At 49.9% G+C, this 18064-nt stretch overlaps 1 protein-coding gene and 2 pseudogenes across 1 annotated transcript; 1 reads left to right on the top strand and 2 right to left on the bottom strand.

Moving 5' to 3' along the window:
* Window positions 1-358: 358 nt before the first annotated feature.
* Window positions 359-2768, bottom strand: LOC117186084 (arf-GAP with Rho-GAP domain, ANK repeat and PH domain-containing protein 2-like). The gene is made up of 7 exons (XM_033386184.1): window positions 2352-2768; window positions 2153-2279; window positions 2047-2084; window positions 1445-1984; window positions 1269-1364; window positions 515-648; window positions 359-451 (listed from the first exon to the last, which is right to left on the bottom strand). Exons 1-6 carry the CDS (start codon window positions 2766-2768, stop codon window positions 559-561), a joined length of 1308 nt encoding a protein of 435 aa, XP_033242075.1. The 3' UTR covers window positions 359-451; window positions 515-558.
* A 63-nt stretch (window positions 2769-2831) lies between these two features.
* Window positions 2832-5779, bottom strand: LOC117186083 (annotated as a pseudogene).
* On the top strand, window positions 5283-15861 carry LOC117185909 (annotated as a pseudogene).
* Window positions 15862-18064: the final 2203 nt, after the last annotated feature.

The following is an 18064-nucleotide window of genomic DNA, read 5'->3' as shown; positions in this document are numbered from 1 at the left end:
AGTCTCGTTTGCGCTCACAGCTCTGCAGAAATATCTCCCTGATAATAGTTGTCTTGTCGTTTTTGTCCTTCTTGGAAATAACAATCTTGCCGTCGCGCAGCTCGCACTGTAGAGATTTGAACGTCTTGGTGCGATTGTCGGCGAAGCGCAGCTCCTTGCCGGGCGTCACTGTGGCCAGATTCTTGATCGCCCGCTGTATTTCGCGCAGCATCTCAATGGGCCGCACCATCAGATAGTTGTGCTTGCGATCTTTCTCCGGCCAGTACGACCAGTTAAGGATCACGTCGAACACTTTTGTGTCATGGTGCAGGGGCCGCTCCAGGCTGCCGTTCAGTATCACCTCGTAGAGCGTCAGTTGATGGGTTGGTAGTTGCATTTTGACGGAATATTCCCGACATAGCTCGTAGGCGGTTTTGGTGGGTGAAATCGTGGCGTTCACCTGCATCTTTTCCTGGACGGATAGAGCGATTAGATCATTACATACTGAAGTGATCAATCATAACTGATGGCAAACCTCTGTGATGTTGTCTGGATTCGGATTCAGGCTGATCCAGATCTTTATGTCCCCGACTGCTTGACCGCATCTTTGAGCGTCTCGGCGGCAGCGTAATACTTTTGCAGGCATGCCAGCATGTCCTGCTCCCGTTTCTGCATTGAATAAAATATAACATAGTTGTAAAGAATGAGCGGGAACGTTGTGATATACCCGATACTCAGTCAGAAGGTGTGTTGCTCTCTGCTCTCTTCTGCCAGATCGCGCACACTGCACGAGGAAGGGTGTGTGGGAGGGAGAATGAGAGAGCGCGTGGCTGGGCGTAGCGTACATTTGTTTCTTAGGGCTATAATAATGACCCGATCTGATCTAGATTCGGCAATCTTCTATGATTTTCTATGATTCAACGTTTTCGTTTTCGTGTATCTTTAAAATTAAGGATGCCACAGACTTTCGTGCTTTGTGACTGCAGAAGGGGGCGGGGTAAAATTTTGATATCACAGTCACATACAGTCTGGTTGCTCTAGCTTAAGAGTCTTTGAGATCTAGGCGCTCATCGGGAGGGACACACGGACGGACGGACAGACATACTTGGCTCAATCGACTGGGCCATTGATGCTGATCAAGAATATATATACTTTATGGCTTCGGGAACGCTTCCATCTGTGTCATACACACATCCACTTTTACCACATACTCCTATACTCCTGTACTCTTCTTGAGTATCTGGTATAAAAACATTCATAGATTCAAAGTAAGGTAGCGTTCAACTTACAATTTCATCGGCACTGACGGGGAATAGGTTCTTGTACAGAAGAATGAGATCGCTGAGAACATCGGCCTCTTTCTGAGAGTAGATTAGCTCATCGCTCTATTGGAGAAGCCGGAAACATACAGATAATTATGCACATACTCCTAAATATAGTAGCCAAGGTTTGACAGGGGACCCACCTTCTTGGCCAGCAGCGTTGGGCCCCAGATCATGGTTAGATTCTGAACGCTCATCTTGTTCTTGGTCTGCTGCGAGCTAATGAACACCAGGTGGCCCACGATCCGGCGCAAGGTCTCATGCTCGATGGGCGAGAGGCGAGCGAGGAGCTCACGATAGATGGGAATCTTCTCGGCGGCCAAATTCAGCTCGGTGACGAAGACGAAGCTGTCGGTTAGCTTGCCCAGGAGGCGCTCGGGCAAGTCCCTCATGAACCGCTTGAGGACATTGGCTACGTCGTGCTCATTGTACTCGTTTCGGGTGATCTCCACATTAAAGGCATCCGCTCGGAAGGCGCTCATCAGCTTGTGCATGGAGTTCTCCGAGCCTGATTTGCGATAGATCCCCTCCGACATGGACCCGTGGATGTACACAAAGTTAATGCACTTATCCACTATCACGGGCACATCGTACCGCGTCAACTGCTGATCCCCAGCGAAAAGCCGTTGTTGTGTGCCACTTCCCGAATGATGTGACGCCAGATCTTTGTCTCTCGTGCCGAGCTCATGATCATGTAGACAGCATACGGCGGACAGTCAATCATCAGCATTGGCCCGATCCCCACGTGCAGGTTGTCGATGGACTCGTCACTCTCCTTGAGCACTATTTTAGAGGGATAGAAATGCAATTAAATGTTATTTTATAGCTCTTACATAGCTCTTATATAGCACCTATGCATCGCGCCTTGCGCAAGTCCATTTTCTCCACATTCCCAGTGGCCTCGCTCACGAAGATGAGACGTCGCTGGCTCTTGCGAAGCACCAACCAGGTGCCACTCCACTCTGACGTGATAGAGTTCTGAAACGGAACGGAACGGAATGCAACGCATTAGGCATGGGGTCTCAGGGAGGAGCTTAACGCTTCACCCACCTTTAGGTAGCACCAGCCCGCGCGGTAATAGTGGCATGTGTACTTGACAGGCATACTGTTGGTGAGACTCTCAAGGATCTTCTGCATCCAGACGCCCCTCTCGGACTCCTTGCCCACGCCATACAGATGGGAAACCCGCTGCTGCTTGACGTTCCCTGACGAGCTGCTGGTCATCACCAGATTGGGATTCGAGGACATGCTGTCGCTTACTCCGTTGCCGTTGCCTCCGTTTTTCGGCTGAGATGTCGTGATCTCGAAGCAGTAAAAGTGGGTCGCCGTGTCCGTGACGCGATTGTTGCTGACGCACTGCAGCGTGGTTATGGTGTCCAAGGGTATCGACTCCCTTGGCGTCTTCATCTCATGGTCGAGAAATGTCTGAAACTGGCGGTCCCTGAGTATGGCCTTTCGGTTCTGCATCTCCTTAAGTATATCTTCGACCACGCCCGAGGGAAACCGCACAAGGGGACCTTCGCCCCCGCCTTAAAGCTGGAGCGCCTCTTCATCACATCCATGCGCAGCTTGACGCTCGAGAAGGTGGTTATCGTCTTCCGCAGACGAGAGCTAAGCGTAGAACGAGACTCGATACTGACAGGGGCGGTCTGTCCGCTGGTTCCTGTTCCTCCAATGGCCTCCAGGTAGGTGGGTGGGCTGTCGCCTTCGATTGGTAGTGCTGACTTTGTGCTGCTGCTGGACGTGGAGGTGGAGGTGACTGTGGCTGTGGTTGTGACTGGAGAACCGTCTGCCACAAACCAATTGGTGCGATTTCTTGAGGCGCTGGCCAAGTCCACCATGGATCTGTTGGCGGTCCCCTCGGGTATCTTGCTCAGATAGGGCCTGGCACGTGCCTCCAACTGCTCCTGCTCGCGGTCCAGCATATGCTCCAGGCTGTCGTTCAGCAGCTGGGCATTTTGGTGCACGATCTGGGGCTGGCGACCACTTGTCGTGGCCGCACATCCACTAGGCGGCTCCTCCTCGGAGGTGCACATGCTGACATCGTCCTGATCCCGCTCTTGTTTCACAGTGCCGTAGGTGTCCTCCTCCAGTAGGTGCTCGAGCAGTAGCAGCTCGTTGCTCTTGTTGGAACGCTCCAGCGTCGAGCACTTGCTGCTCATTAATGGATCGAACTCCTCGATCAGCTCCTGGGGCGCGGACCATCCACCGACGGCGCCGTCGTTGCTGTCCAGCTCCCCATCTTCGCTGATGCAGGCCAGCTCTTGCTGCTGCTGGTTTTGCTGCTGCTGCTGGTTGGGGGTCAACAAGTTGCAGCCGCGACTGCTCCCCGCGGTGGCCATCTCGAAGAGCTTCCCGTAGGTGGCTTCCTGGTTGGCATAGACCGGTTCCCGGGAGGAGTCTTCTTCCTGCACCTCTTCTCCCTGCTGCGAATCGACATCCTCGCCGTAGAACTGCCAGGAATCGCTGCGCTCTGGCTTTGGGGCCCTCGCCTCTTCGGCGGCAATCTTGGCGCAGATTAGCAGCGGGGGACGCTGCTGCGTCCGTAGCTGGACCTGCTCCTGAGAGAGATTTTTGGCCAGCGGGGGAGGTGGGGAGGGACGTGCCCTCAGTGCCTCATCGTAGCTGGGGGGCTTACCCTGCACCTTGGGCACCTCATAACAGCCGTCATCATCCCCGGCACCGTCCCCCCCAGCTGGCACCTCTTGATCCTCAACTTTGACTTTGGCAGTGACCTTTGCCTGATCGCGGAGATCGGTGAATCCTCCGCCGACGACATTCCGGTTCAGGGGACTGGAGAACTGTATCGCATTGAAGACATCCGTGTTGGGCATGGTCTGTCGTCGCTCAAGGTCAAACTCTCCCACGGAGCTTTCTCCACCCTCCGCTTCTCTGTCCCCATGGCCTCCCCTGCCCCAAGGTGAAGTTCGACCCGAATCGCCTGCTGGCATTCTTCAGACGGCTGCCAGCGTCAGCGCTGAGATTGCTGATCGCTTCCGTGGAGCTCCTTAGGTTCCTGTCCAGACGCTTCTTGGCACCCTTGGCCTTGAACGTGATCCGTTCGCCAATGGCCTCGCCCAGCAGTTTCGAGGTGGTGCCCAAGGATCGCAGAAGATTCCTGAATTCATTTGAGGCAAAATGAAATCGAGGGAGAGAGAGGATGAGAGAGAGAGAGTTAGTTTTGCTTGTGGCAGAGAGAGTTCGTCCCATTCCCATTTGGTAAGTAAATGAAATCCAAGTATACGTACGTATACTAGTGCAATGTGTGTGCGTGTTAGATCTAATACTACGTGAATAGGAGTATCCGCAACACATATTGGGCTAGGGCTAGGCCTAGGCACATGATGGGAATAGGAGTGCTGGGAAGAGAAATGCGCTGGGTCCAAGAACTTCCCTCAGATGAATCAGCCGTCTCAATGCGCACATATTGTATTCTACAGGTATTCGTTTCAAATATATAGGTGCATGGGCTTAATCTTACTCTAATGTATGTAAACATCGGCGCGCCGAAGTTTGCTCAGAGGTAAGGCTATGCATCGGCGAAATAGATAAATCGGATGATTTACCAAGGACCCTCGCAGATAGCCTTCTCCTCCGGTTGCCATTGATCTCGAACTGAAAGAAAGTGCTTCAATAATCGCACATCATGCCACGTAAACTGCACTCCTGTATCCTTGATCTCTATAGATCTTGAAACTTAGCGACGCGTCGGGTCTGACAAAAATAGTATTGCACAGACGATCAAGGTGATCATCAAGAACATCTCTGAAGACTTAAAAAGACTACAGCCGAGTGCCTATGTATGATAGCATTAAGAAGAAAGGAAGGCTAGCTTCAGGGGCTAACTAAAGGGTCTACTAAAGACTAGCTTACAAATCTAATTCCACCCACGATTCCACGATTCCAATTCAATTTCTTCCACCCACCCACGTCGAAGTGTGCCTGTGCCTAGTGTGTTCTGTACGGATATTGATTCAAACTAAATCCTTAGGGCAACTTCAAAAGTGACTGACAAAAATAAGTGAAACGTGAATCGGAATTGTTGCGTGAAACTTCGCTGTAAATTCAAAATGTGTTTTATTTTCTCGTTTCCGTTCAGCTTTTGAAAATTAAATTTTCAAGTAACCACGAGAACGATAGTGCCTCCTCATCGCGGAAAGAGTCACAGAAGCACCTCCGCTAACCCTCGATTCGAATTGGTTCAAATGCAGCCACGATAACCACAACGACAAACGGTTGCAACAACGGCGTTAGGTGCGAAGGACAAGCCACCCGCCACCCACGCTTAAATCACAGCTGAGAGCCAGAAAGAGACAGCAAGTCGCCCTCGAGAAGAGAAGAGAAGAGAAGCAAGAATCGAAAAAGCTCTGAAAGCACACCAACACAACACCAAAAGCATTAAAACTGCAGCAGAGCGACCCCATCCCACACATCACACTCACACCAGCGCCACGAGCATCGAACATTGCATCGGGCATTGAGCATAGGGAGGGACACACACTGACACTGGGAGGAAGAAGATGGATCTTTTCGATATGGACGACGTTGTAGTGGGCCCCCGGACGAGTGCAGCACCCCGCTGAAGGAGTGGCGGCTGAAACTCCAGGCTGGCACACTGACACGCAACGACTTCATCGAGTTCTTCAAGAAGGAGTCGCCCAAGTACTTTGACTACGAGAACGAGCTGGACACAGGTGAGATGCACTACTGCTCGCTCTTGGGTTTCATTTTGTTTCTATTGTCGTTTGAACAAACGATTCGGTATTGCGCCTACTGCGTCAACCTCCCGTTTCTGCCGCTCCTCCCTCCCACTGTTTATCTGTTGTTATTATTATATTTGGGGTGTTGTTCACAAAGCTTTAGAGTGAACAGCAAAGCTGGAACTTCGATTGACTTGACATATGAAACCGCTCTTATACCCCCTCGTGCAGGGGTAAACTGTTGGGATCTGGCAGCACATACTCGACTCGTAGGCTAGGAAGCTCCAGGATCCAGGATAACCATGATAGGACCTTGCTGCTTTCTACTTTCTCAATTTCATATAGAGATCGTCGTAGGCAATCGAGCAGAACAGAAAACGTAGATGTTAAGATGACACTGTTGTGAGGACAGACTTTGGGCCACGGTGGTTGTGACGACAATGACTGATAAAACAGAATGTGATATATATATATTTGTATTTGAATTCAATTCGGTTTATTCAACTTGCTTTTACCTGGCCCTTGTCCAGACCAGAACAGACCTCAGTCACAGCCTCAGCCCCAGTCCTCTGACGTGTCCCCAGTCTTTTCCAGCTTTCTTCAGACTTACGGATGGATTTTGAATTCGTGAGGTTGTCTCTTTGTGGAGCCAATAAACGGCTGATACAATTAGACATACAGACTTTCTTGTGTGAATGCATTCGTGTGTCGAGTATATATGTACATTGTACATATATTCATGTAAGTACATATATGTATAACACATGCTATCGCTGGCATGTCGCCGGAGAAGGCCGGAAGGACATTTCTTTGTGTGGGGAGGGGCTGAGCTTTTTGTTTGCTTTTCGCAAGGAGCGTGGAATATGGCATGGACAATTCCGCCTCAGCTGTGATCTTTACCGTTCAGTTCCGTTCCGTTCATTTCCGTGCTGATCGATTCTCCTCTGTGCTGCTCTGTTCTAGGCCCTCGCCCGCCCGTTCCGTTCTTTGTTCCACTCTATTACGCCTCAGCAGCACACTGTTGCACACGTAGTTATGTACATATGTTGGTGTTTTACAGTGGAACGTTTTGCATGCACATATTTGTCAGTAAATGGAAGAATCACCTATAGATACATAGCAAAAAACAGTACATACATATGTATGTAGGTATATGCATGTATGTACGTACTATGTATGTGCATACATACTATGTGCACTGCAGACTTTGTTGTATTTATTATTTTCGTTGATAGCCCGAGAATCGTTGCGACGTCAGATTCTCAGATGCGTTGTCGATTGTGGAAGAGTGTGTGAAAGAGAGAGAAGAGAAAGAGAGTGAGCGCGTGGAAGGCGTTGCCTAGCCACTGCAATTTCATTTGTTCCCTCTGGCTATAATATTGCTCCGATCCGATCTAGACTCGGCAATCTGCTAGATATGGTCATTATCTGCGACTCTGCTTTTTTAGTTTTTGTCGTATCGTCAAATTGTGCATGCCGCAGCTTTCGTCCTTCGTGGGGGGCGGAAGGGGACGGTTCAGTGTGATATCACAGGAGTCTGGACTCAAAATTAAGTTGCTCTAGCTCTTATAGTCTCTGAGAACTAGGCGTCAAACAAGACGGACGGACGGACGGACGGACGGACGGACGGAAGTTCTGGGAAGTTACACACATCCCCATTCACTTTCACCACAAATCGAATATACCCTTGTACTCTTCGAGTACCAGGTATAAAAATAGCTAACGGGAACCGCTGTCGCTCTTACATCTGATTCCCTCGCTCGCGCTCTCTTCTTCCCGCTCCTACTTCTACTCTCTTACTCTCATTGGATAGTATCTATCTATCTGTCTCGCTCTGAACGATGCAGGCAGAGTTCATACCTGCATACGTACATACATATGTACATATGTATGTGTTGCATATAAAGGCGCGACCTTGAACTGTATTTGTATTTGTTGTATTTGACGATTTGTGGTTTTGATTTCAATTCGAAAACTCGTTTCGATGGAAGGTTTCTCTTCGCCTCCAGTCTCCAGTTCTCTTGCGGTCGCAACATCATCGTCATCATCACGATCATGATTGTCATGATATCTTTCTTTATGCTGTTTAACCTGTTCTAAAAACTAAGTGATATTTTACACAGACCGATGATGATTGTGTTACTCATATGTATGTTCATATGAACATACAAATGCATGTATGTACATATATACATATGTATATGCACGTATGCTGTACGAATGCAAGTAATACTACACCGCTAAACAATGACTAAATGCGTTTATCCAAAATCCCACATCCCATCCCCACCTTCACCCTAACTCAAGTAGTGTGTTCTCCACTCACTTTGGCACTCACAGGGTCTCTTCCGTCTCTATCCCCCGAGTAAGACCGAATTATTTTACTTTGAATCACCAAAGTAGTCTCCATGCTGTCTAGAACTGAAATTAATCCTAGAGTGGGGCTAATGATTGAATATTGTGATGCACGTATGTATGTATGTGCATGTGTATACATATGTATACCCTCTATTCGAAGTCTACTCCACACAAGCGGCTACTGGAGCATTCGTGAAGGAGGAATGCGTTTTTGCCTGGTATCCGCGCGTAACAGCCTTCTGCTGGTTTCACATGGGACGCTTGATGGTGCAGCATACAGAGGTTGATGGATGTGTTGTCTTATCAATTGGAGCGATTTTTTGCAGAACATGTCAGCCATACATATGTATGTTCTTACTTCCCTACGCTATCTTAGTTATACCCGATACTCGACAGAGTTTAGGGAAATACATATACTCCTTATTCCCGCCTCCTACTTCCACCTAAAGAAGGCATCGACGTTGAATGTCTTGGGTCACCGAACGAATTCATTTGCCAGCATTGTACCCACCCCCAGCATATATGTTCTCGTAACCTTGTCAATTATTTCATGCCTCTCCGTTGCTCCGTTTTCTTATATTTTTTTTAGTGAAATGCATGTTCAAAGAAGCCCTGGCCAAGGAGGAGATAATCGATGTTCTGGTCGAGTTCATGCTTGGCGATAACCCAAAATCGGCGCTGGAGAAGCTGCGGCTCGAGGGCAACACCGCTACCGTCTGCGGCAAGGTGTTCAAAAATGGGGAGCCCACCTACAGTTGCCGGGAGTGTGGCATGGATCCCACCTGTGTGCTGTGCGTAAACTGCTTTAAGCGGTCGGCGCATCGCTTCCACAAGTACAAAATGTCCACCTCCGGCGGCGGTGGCTGCTGCGATTGTGGGGACAATGAGGCCTGGAAGAAGGATCACTATTGTCATCTGCATTTGGTGAGTAAAACGAGAGTGCTTCCTAGCATGCTACCCCTTACTTTAACATCCGAATCCGTATCCGTATCTGTTGCAGGATAATCGAAAGAATCCGCTCGAGAGCAAGATCATCAGTGGGGCCGTTTTGGAGCGCAGCGAGATCTGCTTCAGTGCCATTCTGGCGTTTTGCGTCAACTATCTGGAGATCGAGCCGAACGCCAGTCTGAAGTGCCTCGACGGGGAGGGGCTGGAGCTGGATGGGGCGCACTTTTGCACGGTGCTGTACAACGACGAGTCGCACACGTTTGACCAGGTCATCCAGACGCTGACAAAGATCGCCAAGTGCCGCCACAAGGAGGCCATGGAGATAGTGGCGGCCATAGACCGCGAGGGCAGGGCCGTGGTCAAGTGCGACACGTTCAAGGCGTGCAACGAGCTGAAGATGGCCATAGAGAACCAGATGATACCACCGAGCGGTCTCCTTACCAATCTCCGCAACAACCAGTCGCTGCGAACCTCCGTGCTGCACATCAACTCGGTGGCCTGCCAGCAGTTCGCCCTCCAGCTGCTTAGCTGGTTCCAGGAGTTCCTTGTCCGCCACTACCTCTTCCGCAAGACCTTCTCCGAGCTGGTGCAGCAGAAGCAGGAGTCCTTCTGCATCCGCCACATCCTCGAGTGCGACGTGAAGCTGTGGAAGACCGCTCGCACCTGCTGGCACCGCCTCCTCATCTCGGGCATGCTCATGGAGTACGAGAACAAGATGGTGCTGGCCCAAGAGTTCTCACGCCGCTACGCGACAATCGTGGAGGACTTCATCAACGATGACCACGACCACGCCTTCTCGATAGTCTCTCTCAGTGTGCAGCTCTTCACCGTCCCCAGCATTGCCCATCGCCTGATCGCCAAGGAGGGCATATTCGACAAGCTGCTGCACACATTCTACTACGTGGCCATCGAGAAATTCATCCTCAATCGCACCCTCCACTTCAGCAAGAACATTGCCAGCCTGACCTTCTTCAAGCGAGCCAACTATATTCTGTACGACCTGCGCTATCTGCTCAGCCTCAAGCCAGACGTTCTGAGCAATGAGCTGCGCACTGGATTTCTAGAAGGCTGCAAGGCTCTGATGCGAGTCCTAAATGTGATGCAAGGCATGGAGTCGATTACTCGCCAGACGGGACAGCATATGGACTACGAGCCGGAGTGGGAGTGCGCCTTCAATCTGCACATAAAGCTGGCCACGACCATTTCGCAGGTGATCGAGTGGGCATCCACCGACAAGACGCTGCTGCACAAACTCTACAAGATGACGGTGCGGGCTCTGGTGAGCAACAACTTTATTGTCGGAGGCGAGGAGGCGGAGGCCAAGAGTGTGGCTGGACATGTGGCCAACTGCCTCATATACGATGTCTCGGTGCGGCCGGTGTCCATTCATCTGCCATTGACTCGCTTTTATGCCGGGATCTACCTGCATCTGGGGTCACACGACCTAAGCTACGACTGCCTGGTGGCCGAAACCGAGGCGCTGAACATCAAGATGACGCCGCGCGAGATCATAGAGCCGGTGCTGTGCACCCATGCGATGATTGCCCAGGTGGCCGCCGGAATGTGGCGCCGCAACGGCTACTCTCTGCTCCACCAGCTGTACCTCTACAGAAATGTGCGCTGCCGCGTCGAGATGCTGGACAGGGACATTGTCTGCCTGCAGATTGGTGCCTCTCTTATGGAGAGCAACGAGTTCCTCATCCATGCCCTGAACAAGTTCAATCTGATCAGATGGGCCCAGTCCAACTACGAATCGAAGCTGGCCGAGTCCCCCCTCGACGATGAGTTCATGCGCCAGCTGTCAATGATCGACGAGTTCCTCGAGCTGCTCATCGTCATCATCGGGGAGCGCTGGATGCCCGGAGTATCGCTCATGACCGAGGAAGATCGCCTGCGCAAGGAGATAATCCAGCTGCTGTGCATCAAATCCTACTCCCATTCGGAGCTGAGTCGCGCCCTGCCTGACACCACCGGCGGCAACAGTGACAGTGTCTTCGAGGACGTCATCAACACGGTGGCCACGTTCAAGAAGCCCGTGGGTGCCGATCGGAAGGGCGTCTACGTTCTGAAGGAGTCGCTGTTCGAAGAATTCAACGTGTACTTCTATCACTACACCAAGGAGGATAAATCAAAGGCCGAGGAGCTGCAGCGGGAGCGTCGCAAGGCCAAAAAGGAACTGGTCTGCTGTCCGCCCCCCATGCTGCCGCAGTTGACTCCAGCGTTCACGTGAGTCCGCTTGAGGATACTCGTATGGAGGATTCTGTTGCTAATGCTAATGCCAATTTTCTCTTGCTACCATTACAGGTCCATGGCCAACATATTGCAGTGCAATGTGTTCCTCAGCATCTGCACTTTGACTATGGATCGGGCTCTGGACATTCGCAGCCGCTCCTTCTCGGAATCCCATGTGCAGAAGGTATGTAGTTTCCTGTTCTGTTCGTTCTGCTTCTGATGTTAACAATCGTAATTTCTTTTCAATTCAGATTTTACATTTGCTCGGCTTTGCCATCCAAGAGGAACTTAGCGAGCACTACCCATTTCTCAGTTTCTATGAGCGCGCGCAGCAGTTTGGAATCCTCGACAAGTTGGACGAGCTAGCACGCTGCCCAAGGGTTAGTGTCCACGCTTTATATACTGCCTGCCTTGAATGTCCTTTAATTTGATCTCATTTCGCCACAGTTGGAGGCACATCGTGACTTTGTGCTTTGGACCATTAAACGGTACAAGGATATGCAGGCCAAGCAGGCGCCAGCAGCAGCGGCCGGGCCCAGCGGCTCTCAGAAGAAGACTGCGGGCGAAGAGCCGCCGCTGACATCCGAGGAACAGGCACGCCAGGAGAAGGAGACCCGCGCCAAGCTGGCCGCCGAGCGTCGAGCCAAGATTATGGCCCAGATGCAGAGTGCCCAAAAGTCCTTTATGAAGTCGAACGCTGAGATGTTTGCCAACAGCGACCTGGAGCAGGATTCAATCTCAACAGGAGCCTCTAGTAGCCGGGGGCGGCATCCTCCATGGGCAGCACCGCTATGGATTGGGAGGATATATCGGATGAGAGCCTAGAGGACCAGGGTGCGGCAGCTCTAGTGATAAAGCAGAACCCGGCCTGCCTGGGGCCAAACCGGGCCCACTACCAGGCGCAGGAGAACAGCTTCAAATGCATCCTGTGCTTCGAGAACTGTAGCATCAACCCGGACGGACCACCGCTCGTTAGCTCCGCGTTTGTGCAGACCTCACGCGTGATCCTGACTACACCGAGCCACTACAAGGGCAAGTGCGGCATGCACGTGAGCTGCTGCGGCCACGTGATGCACTACAAGTGCTGGCAGGAGTACTACAGTAACGAGGAGTCTAAGGAGCAGCGTCGCCTCCACCGGAATCGTCTCGCCCTCAGCCAGGGCCACAACGTGGAGTTCCACTGTCCGTATTGCCGGGCCCTCAGCAATACTGTGCTCCCCGTCAGCGAGCCCCTGGTCGGACTTATTCCCGGCGGCCTTCCCGGAGTGCCGCCGGCTGTCAGCTCCGAGAGCTACTTGCCCCTGGACTGCTTCGTGGAGATCATGAGGACTCTTGCTGGGGAGCTATCGGCTCCAGCCGGTGACAACACCATGTGGCAGTATCCGAGCGTTCTGCGCAGGTCCAATGTAATCGGCGATCTGGCTCAGTTCGAGCGTAGTGTGCAGCTGATCGCGAAGCCGCAGCTGCACGCCACTTGTATGGAGGTGATGACCTCCTTCAACAAGGCGCTGCAAAATGCGATGATAAGCCAACAGCCGAACGCTGTCACAGAGGGCGGAGTAGGCGGCGAGGCCGAGAACCCGTACCTGGTGTTTGACACATGCAGCTACACATTGGAGTCCCTTGAGATCTACATGTACACTATGCGGAAGCCGCTCAAGGTGGAGATGCCCATGCGCCATCAGACGTGCACCACGAACCTGGTGCGCGCCTGCGCCCTCTACTCGAGTTGGGCTCCGCAGCGACCCGAACTGGCGTCCAAGCTGCTGGACACCATATTCAACCAGAAGGGAACCAGTGTCCTCGAATGGGACTGCTTTCGCATGCTAGTCCAGCTAAGCTTTGGGGTCCTCAACCTCATGGTGAGGGAGAATGGTAAGTGTAATCCGAATCCAGTGCGTCGCATCGCTCTCTTTGTTGCTGATTACTGATTCTTGATTTTCAATCTGTTGCATAGAACACACTTTTCTGCCCAGCGGGAGCATGTTCGATTTCTACATGATGCAGACAATGTTCCTGGCCAATGTCACAAAGGCCGTCATCTGCTTTGACGTTGAGAAACAGCTGGACAGTCGGCGGGCCAAGGAGGAGGCTGGCATGGCGCCAACTGAGCTCTCTCAGCTAGCATATGTGGAGCAGCTTCCCTCGAAGATCCAGGAGAATATGGTGGCGTTCTATCGTCGCTACAATGTGCCATCCCGAATGCGCCAGCTGGTGCAGCAAAAGGAGTCGGAGGAGAAGCACAACAAGAGTCAGAGCCAAAGTCAGAACCAAGAGCAGACTGTGGTAATCCCATGCGAGCTGCAGCACCTGGCCCTGATGCTGGAGTATGTACAGTGTCAGATGAGAGCATTCTTGCGATGCGCCTGCCTCTTCTACCGCTGCCTGACCGATGTTGAGTTCCCCGACACGTTCCCCACAGAACAACCGGATAGATTTGACCTGATGTGCCAGTACCTGGGTCTGGATGCTGACATGGGCGTATATTTCGATATGGAGACAGTCTATGCCACCGTGATGCACAACTTTGCCTCGCATCCGCACATCCTGCGCCAGGCCGAGCAGTGCAGTTTACGCTATGGAGATCCCGTGGAGGTGTTACCATGTCTGCGTCCCCTGCCGGAGCTGAAGCCGCTCTTTGAGGACTACAGCGATCTGATCAACAGCGTATCGGACATTTTCTGTCCCAACAACGAGCGCGAGGAAATGAAGACCCCTACGATGTGCCTGATCTGTGGCAAAGTGCTTTGTGGACAGTCGTACTGCTGTCAGCCAGAGCTGGGAAAGATGTCGGTGGGGGCCTGCACCCATCATGCCCACAGCTGCGGCGCCGAGGTCGGCATATTTCTACGCATACGGGACTGCCAGGTTGTCTATCTAGGCCGTGGCAAGGGCTGCTATGTCCAGCCACCGTATCTGGACGAGTATGGGGAGACGGATCAGGGCCTAAGGCGCGGCAATCCATTGCGCCTCAGCCAGTATGCCTATCGCCGCATCTTTATGCAGTGGTTGGGTCACAAGCTGCACGAGGAAATTGCTCGACTCAATGATAATGCCAACGTGGCTGTAAGGCAATGGCATCACATGTAGTCCGAACGAAGAGCGAGAAGTAGTAGTTCAGCTTCGGAACGAAAGGGGAAGAACTGGAGCTGGAGCTGAACATGAAGCTGTAGGAGATCGAGAGCAAGAGCGATGGCAATGGCGACAGTCAATGTGATTATTACGTACTAACATTAGGAGAGCATATTTATACGTCTAAGCATTTTACAAGTTATCCTTTGGAAAGGAAACAGATCCCCCTTCCCCACACATAAACACACACACCTCAACACGTTGAGTACTAAAACGAAAAACCAAAAGAAACCTAAACCTAAATTCGAACTAAAACTACAATCCTTACACACGTCCAGCTTCAACTTTGTAAAATCGTCTTGAGTTCCCTTACACTATAACACATAAAAACTTGATTATATTTTTTTTTGAGCTAACATTAGAAAACTTCTTGATAGTTTGTGTAGTAGACCGAATTTCGAGGACCTTCTCTAGTTATATATATATATAATATACATATACTACACTTAAAAAAAAACTAGGCTAGATTTTGCCAGCACCTTCAAGGACTATACACGAGACTATACATGTGACCCCCACAGCAGATAAGAGTAACCGAAAAGAAAGAAAGAAAATATAACAAATGAGCACTCTGTGTTTCTTTGCTTCTGATTGATAATTTGATCTATAGTCTGTTCCATGACCACGGCCATGTCATCAGCAACTCCCCAAGTCTGTGTACATAGAAATCTCTGAATCCTTATCCAAATCCCCACCATTATTGACACTTAGCAGGGAAGCAGCAGGGCTATGTGCAGTCTTGAAAAGAAGGCGGTAGCGTAACCTAACCCGAAGATATACATACATATGTGTGTTCATCAATCCAAATAACCGGGTGGGTTGCCGGGACGCACTTCCATCCGAAGAACACTGACACCCGTAAGACGTTGACACACATATTGGCACACCTTAAACTCAACTTTGCACACTTCCGAACAATATGTATTCTCCTTCCACTCCACTCGGCAAACCTTTAACGACAAGAAGATGACTTCAAACATACTAAGTTTAGTCAAATTTCATGTTTCTTTATCAGAATATACTTAACACCTCCATATGGTAACTATCTATGGATAGATATATGTATGCAAACATACACAAACATGTTTCTATCTATATATTGTATAACAACAACAACAAAATCGATTTATGTAAAGTTCAAGCCAAATATTGTTGCGAAACAAAATCTGACAAATAGAAACTGGAAGAAACAAACAAACTTGAAATAAAATGCAGTTTGAAAATATTTTTTATTGAATCTGCAACGAGCAATGTCCAATTAGAACGACGGCTCGTCGTGCAGCACCTCGTGCTGCTGCTGGAGAGCGGAGAGTCGGTCAGTAGCGACTACTTCTACTTACAGAAAATGCCATGCAAATTAAAAGAACATTTCCCATGTTGGTTCATGTGCACTTCGAAAATAAATTCAACTTTAGTACCGGCCAGTAGGATTGTGTGGAAGATCCCTGTATTTTAATGAAGTCAATCAGTTTGGTAGGACTTATTTCCCAAATCCGGTCACTGTTGTTCTCACAAACTTGAAGACTCTTCTTTAATAGATCGCAGAATATTCATTCTGTGTCCTTCTCCATTGCACAGAATCTACAGCAGTCTATATTTACTAATTTCCCTTTCTTGAGGGGACATTTCAGGTGAAAGTCTCCTGTAATATTATCGTTTAAGTCCGAATGTCGTCTTTATTCAAGTTGAGAAGTCGCATTGAGAGCTTCTCCAGGAGGAGAAACTTCGTGGCTTGGCTTTGGGCTTTTCTGACAATTCAGTGCTTGAGTTTCTCTTGTTCGTCTCATTTCCAGATAATGTTTCCGGATTAGGACCATCTCTTTCACACACTCTTCGTCGTGCAATGAGTGCGCTCTTTGGCAGAGGGAGCCATTCTAACTGAGTATCGGGTAGAAATGTAGAGCCGTAGCTGCGACTCACAACGTTCCCCTTCGTTATTATTGATCTCCAGTTCAGAGCTCCAGAAGGAGATACCAAGTTTCTGAAGCTCAGAGCGTATGATGCGCTTTTTTGGCAGCATCAAGTTATTTTCAAGTGCATCAAAAAGAAAAGGGAAAACCGCTTTTATTATTCCTGGATAAGCTTTTCCGGACTAGCACCTGGCTTTGGAGCGACTGGCTCCAGAAGGGCAGGAGGGGAACGCAGCGGTTCGCCACATTTCCTTGGTTGGGTCTTCGACTCACAACAGACCCAGATCTGCCTAGCTGTTCCAAAGATTCCGAGACTCCAAGGAAATCTGGTGTCCCAGGAAAGGAGAAACCAACCTTAGCCCGGCGACCTCAAAGTGGTCGCGAGAAGAAGTAGCCATGATCAATGTTTCAGTTACCGGCCCAATTCAACGCAAAACACTCAACCGGGGCTATTGAGTAGTTTTTGAAAAAGAACTGAATTGTTTTGTTTCGAGAGCGAGCTTTGAGGCACTAGAGGGAGCTAACTAGAGCCTAACCAAAAGCTGTCAGGGGCATAGCGAGGTCTTTAAATTAATGGTGCGAGTGATTCTCATCATCGGAAAAGTTCCGGAGGAGAAACGGACTGAATTTGAAAAAGGCAGAAACTTTCGTTAGTAATATGTTTTAGTGTTAAGTGATTTTAAATAAGTTTGTTAGCTTTTCCGTGTATGATAGTCATTGTCAGCGGCGAAAGGCAGACGAAGGCGAGGGCAAAAAGGGAAGACCCAAAGAATTTTTTCCTCCAAAAGCGGAAGGAATATCGTAGAGTACTAGTGGGAAAAGAAAAGAATTTTTTTGTTAGTGTGTTGATTTCGTGTTGCCTTTGTGTGACTCAATCTTGAGGCTCGATTGGAGTTTCCTTTTCAGATCCGGACTTCATCGAGAAAACGCTTTCGTGGATATGCGGACCAAGGGGTGAGTGATATTGGCCAAATGTTAAAAGTTAAAGAAAAACGAGGGGGAACGTTCTGAGTTGCTGCGTACACCGCAACTCTACATTTATACCCGATACTTAGTTAGTATGGCTCTCCTCCGGCAGACGCCGCTAATATTGAACGACACGACAAAGATTGTGTGCGAGAGAGACAGAAAATCAGTCTGAGCGTGACGTCGGGCGCTGCTTAGCCACTGCAAATTGATTTGTTCCTTTTGGCTACAAAAAAAATCCGATCTGATCCAGATTCAGCAACGGGATAGATATGGTCATTATCTATGATTCTGCGTTTTTAGTTTTCTCGTATCCTCAATATTGTGGATGCAACAGACTTTCGTCTTTTGTGGGGGCGGAAGGGGGTGGGGAGAAATTTTGAGATATACGTTTTATAGTGAGATCTAACAGGAGTGCGGATACCAAATTTGGTTACTCTAGCCTTATAGGTCTCTGAGATTTGTGAATATCCCCAGATTTTCATCCTTTGCGTGGGCGGAAGGGGGTGTGGCGAAA

The sequence above is a fragment of the Drosophila miranda genome, chromosome XR, assembly GCF_003369915.1.
Source record: "Drosophila miranda strain MSH22 chromosome XR, D.miranda_PacBio2.1, whole genome shotgun sequence".
NCBI lineage: Eukaryota > Metazoa > Arthropoda > Insecta > Diptera > Drosophilidae > Drosophila > Drosophila miranda.
The sequence above is the reverse complement of the archived record's forward strand: the minus strand, read 5'-3'. Positions and strand labels throughout refer to the sequence as shown.